At 30.0% G+C, this 4,680-nt stretch overlaps 1 protein-coding gene across 1 annotated transcript in view; it reads right to left on the reverse strand.

The window, feature by feature from the left end:
- LOC119641158 (muscle M-line assembly protein unc-89) overlaps window positions 1-1,657 on the reverse strand; it is an 83,667-nt gene extending 82,010 nt beyond the window's left edge. Inside the window, exon 1 of the mRNA XM_038039670.1 lies at window positions 1,507-1,657. Coding sequence (XP_037895598.1) covers window positions 1,507-1,642 — 136 coding nt within the window. The 5' untranslated portion in view covers window positions 1,643-1,657. The remainder of the gene's footprint in view (window positions 1-1,506) is intronic.
- Between the last annotated feature and the right edge of the window lie 3,023 nt (window positions 1,658-4,680).

The raw sequence follows: 4,680 nt of genomic DNA on the forward strand, positions 1-4,680 counted from the left end.
AACTGTTTCCTGGATTTTCAATGACCAGAAAACGGTGCAACCATTTAGTTGAAGTTGAAGCTAAAGCATGCGTCTCCTGGCACAATTATGATAATAATAGCATCAGAAAACATCTTTGACACATACGCACACAAAATAGAACAGAGCAACATAGGAAAGAAACCTATATAATTCTAGAGTGCAATGAACTTTTTACTAAGAAAAAAAAAAAAAAACGGATTTGCTTTTTTTTAAACCCAGAAATAGAAAACATAGGCGCTACATACATCTCTTTATATATAAATGAAAATATTTTTACAATTTAATGGCACAACATTTTAAAATTAGTTTAATTACAAAATCCAATGGGCCCTATATATGCGTAAATATGCATGTATTCATACTCATGTATGCGTATATATGGCGGATACATTTTATCATAATTGCTGTCAGTAGAACAGAAAGGATATAAAAACTGTTCCCAAAAGTGTTTGCTAAAGGATGAGTTTCCCGTCATAACTTATTCGTAGGACAATTTGTATATTTGATTATTTCGAAATTTACTCGAGGCAAATTTTTGACTGATTATCCTTTATAATATTTTATTAAATATAGAAATGCCATTTGATGGATCGATGGCAGTTTTGAAACGAGCCCTTCTAACCCGCTTATAAGGATTTAGAACGACATTTGTTACTGCTTACATGTTAACATGTTATTCCTGTATTTTAACTATGTTTTCTGATTTTTCCAATGCAATTTTAGAAAGCCTTTCCAACTGTTGGACTAAGTTCAGACAACTGTGCTGTTATAAACAGTTAAATATAATTTGAGTAAATTAGAATAGAACTTCAGAAACTAGAATAGTAAAATATAATTTTTTTCTCAATGTAGGCCTGGTTCTATGTTAATAACGGCCATGTCTTTACATCATTTTTCAGAATTTTATCTTCACTTTGAGCTTGAGCGAGCTTGAGCATTCTAAGAACAAATAGATAAACGGACGGACTAACAGGCTGCCATAGTTAAATCGATGCGAAATGTTTACGTTCATCATGATGACGAAGAATTGACATGCTTGATTCAGTATATAACAAACAAACATAATTATTATTATCCCCTCATCGGTTACTGAATGTAAAACTTTGCAAACCCAAAATGATTCGTCTTTCGTATTAAAGTTGCGAGATTAAGTTTTGTCAAATGAATTTCCCAACTCTCATTATATGCCATTCTACTCAATGACTGTGTACGTCCACCCATTATAAATACTAGACATATCTAAAATCCATTTAATAACTACATCAAATTATCTGCCCTCACCGTTTCAGTTTTTAGGATCGAAATGGGGCAACCCGGTAGCAACTTTGCAGAAAAAGCTAAGCATTTATTTCAATCGACTGACAATTCTCAGTGGAGGGCATAAAGACGCAATGTATACGCACAATTGCGCAGCAGCATTGAGAGAAATGTTATGTAATAGTGAGTAAATTTTAGAAACGTAATCATATATACACATACACATACCCGATGTTAAAGTCGTTAACTTATTCGTATTAGTGGCAACAGCAGCATTTTGTTGCACTATTTCGGCTAATGTTGAAGAAGAATTCGTTTCAATTGTTGTTAGAGTTGAATTTTGATTTAAGTTTAACTGCTCCATAAATGATTGATATCCGAAATTTTATTAAATACAACATAAAACAATTTATACAAATGGGTGACGCACACACAAACACTTCTATGAAGACACATGACAATGACACGCACGTTAAAAGCAAAATATTATTAATAAATATAAATTATTTAAAAATCTGACGCAAAGACGAAGAGTGCAAACTCTTTCGTACACATAATTTTCATTTAAATACATTTACAAGATGTTGCCCAAGCATGTATACACTACGAAACGAAACTAAAATTTATATTTAGATTGACTGAGGTATTCAAAAATTAAAACATTAACATCACCGCACACGCATATATATATATATATATATATATATATATATTTTATATATATATATTTATATATGTAGGTAGGATAAGGTGGTTATTAACAAAATTTCTTTATTCATGTTCGTTTATTTTTTTATTTTAAATCACTTGCAACCACTTAATAATGCTTCTTTGTGTTTTACTTTGTATCAAATTAACTCATCATCACTTATATATTACATCAATTATATATTATTTTATATCCACATTGCACTGGCTCGAATCAATCGTATATAACCTAAATTTAAACAAAGGATCCTATCACTAGTTTTGCATAAAATGAACATTAAAACGTACCTAAAACTAAATGTTTGACTACATGACGCGGGCAAAAGAATATGTTTGATTACAAGGCCTAGGCAAAAGCAAATGTTTGACTGCGCGGCCCAGGTAAAACCGAAATATGCCTTATAAATAGAAATCTATTCAGCGCTGTAGCCTGTCCATCCAAAGTCCGATGCTATAAACTTGTTATTCATATCTTATGAAACGGGGTCCAAAAAACCGTCCGTTGGCCAAAACGGTCCTTAAAATTCCTGAAAAATTGCGACCTTTGTCTTAAACTCAACTGTTCTTGGGCACACGTGATTGTGAAAGGGGTTGTGAACCAGGGTGGCAGCAAAAATATCTAATTTGTTTGTTTGAAGCTGACATTAAAATGTATAATTTGATCAAGGGGTAATAATTTCTGCAAATTATTTTCATTTTTCGATCACTACAGGTACACAAGAGTTTGCGTTAATATTTCTCGTCATAATTGTCCCAATTAGCTAACAAGTGAACGTCTGATGAAAAAACCCAAAACAAGGCAAGAAAACAAGACAAAGCCCGAAGGTATAAAGAGGGAAGTGGTTTGCGGGAATTAGGCGTCAATTGGTGACTTCCTCTCACGACACTTATGTCTATCAGTTTAGATTCAATCAAAGTCAGCATACCTCCCTTTGTTTTGAAAACATACGAAAAAGTTTTGAATCCATGAAGAAATTCATATTCAATTCAAATTCATGAAGATATTTACGAAATTGTTCACAATTCAAAAGGAGGTATGGAGAAATTGTTTACAATTCAAAAGGAGGTATGGAGTAAACCTATGAAAAACATATGAATTCAAAAGGAGGTTCGTATATTTCTTCCATACCTCCTTTTGAATTCATATGTTTCCTTTCATGTTTTCAGCATATAATGCTCTAAAAATTATGATAATTGTTATGATATATTTTCAAAGAAAACGTCCTGCATTGGAAAGTTTTATTATGTACATCTTCTTCCCCTTATTTTTTGTACATATTTATTATTATGTACATCTTCTTTCCCTTCTTCTCGAATGTTCAATAAGTTACAGCGTTGCAAAAAAAAAAATATAGTAAATTTGTGAAACTTTCCAAACTTGCGAAACTTCTTTTTTTTTCAATGCTCGAAAAATCCTAAAATTGTACAAAAACTTCTTGTTCTTCTGTGTTCAACCGAATTTTCTAATAATGTGCACTAGATTACGGAAATCAGAACCAATCTTTAGAAAAAAAATTTTATAAAATTAGAAATAAATTTGCGCCCTGGAAAAAACAGTAAAAAAAACAGTAATAGGGAAACGAAATAGTTTTGAAATTGTGACTTATTGAAGGTGAACTAAGGAGACGTCCTTTTCTGATTTTTAAACATAAGAAAATTATTACGATCAACATTTCGAAAACGATACGACGGGTACTCTTTTTACAATTCTCAAATTATTTTTTTTTTAATTTGTCAATTTCCAAGTTATTTCAATTTTTTACTTTTTCAAAATTCCTCACAAGTTGTTTTAATAAACCTTTTTTAACTTTCTTGTCAAGAAGTCTATCTATTTTATCTAGTAGATCGTTATGAAGCGATATTAAAAATAATTGAATTCTAAATGATTAATCAAATTTTAATAAAAACACTTCAAAATAAAAAATATTCAAATGTAATGTTCTTATATGATACAATTTTTGTTACCAAAAAAGGGGTTTTGACTTGAAAAACATTCACAATTTTCAAGAGAAGTTTCAAAAAGAAAACGGCTCATAACAAATTCAGAACTTTGTTGTACTTTGCGAAAATCTCTCAACTAATTAAAACATCAATTCGACCCATATGTTTTTACTACTGCTGTAAAGACATCATGTTCCTTAAATGTAAGTACGCTACGAAGACCACTCTAATGTTCAGGAGGGCATTCAAGTGAATTTGACGATGCTTACAATTTAATACAATCACCAATACTATGGAACACATTGGGGAGAACCTATAACAAATTTCGTTATATATTTTTTATTTATCACATAAACACACGCGTTAACATACATGCTTACATAGAAGCCGATATTTTACGCTTAAATAAAAATGAAAATTTTTTTTTTTTGGTTTTTCGTTTTTTCACATCTTCTAAAGGTACCTTGTTAAATTTATACTTAATATTCACTACACAACAACAACTGCGCAAAAAGAACGAAAATTAACCATAATTTCTTAAAAATTATTATGAAACATTTTCTATATATGCAAATTTTTGAAATTTATTTAAAATTTTTTATTCAATTCTCCTACATTCGTCCCACAAAAACATTAAAAAGTTTTTTTTTAAAGAAATTATGCAAGTATAAAAAAAGTTTTTTTTCAATTACTTTACACTCGAAGTAAGAATAATTTAATATAAAATTATATATATATATATATATATATATA

The sequence above is a fragment of the Glossina fuscipes genome, unplaced genomic scaffold, assembly GCF_014805625.2.
Source record: "Glossina fuscipes isolate IAEA_lab_2018 unplaced genomic scaffold, Yale_Gfus_2 147, whole genome shotgun sequence".
Classification (NCBI taxonomy): domain Eukaryota; kingdom Metazoa; phylum Arthropoda; class Insecta; order Diptera; family Glossinidae; genus Glossina; species Glossina fuscipes.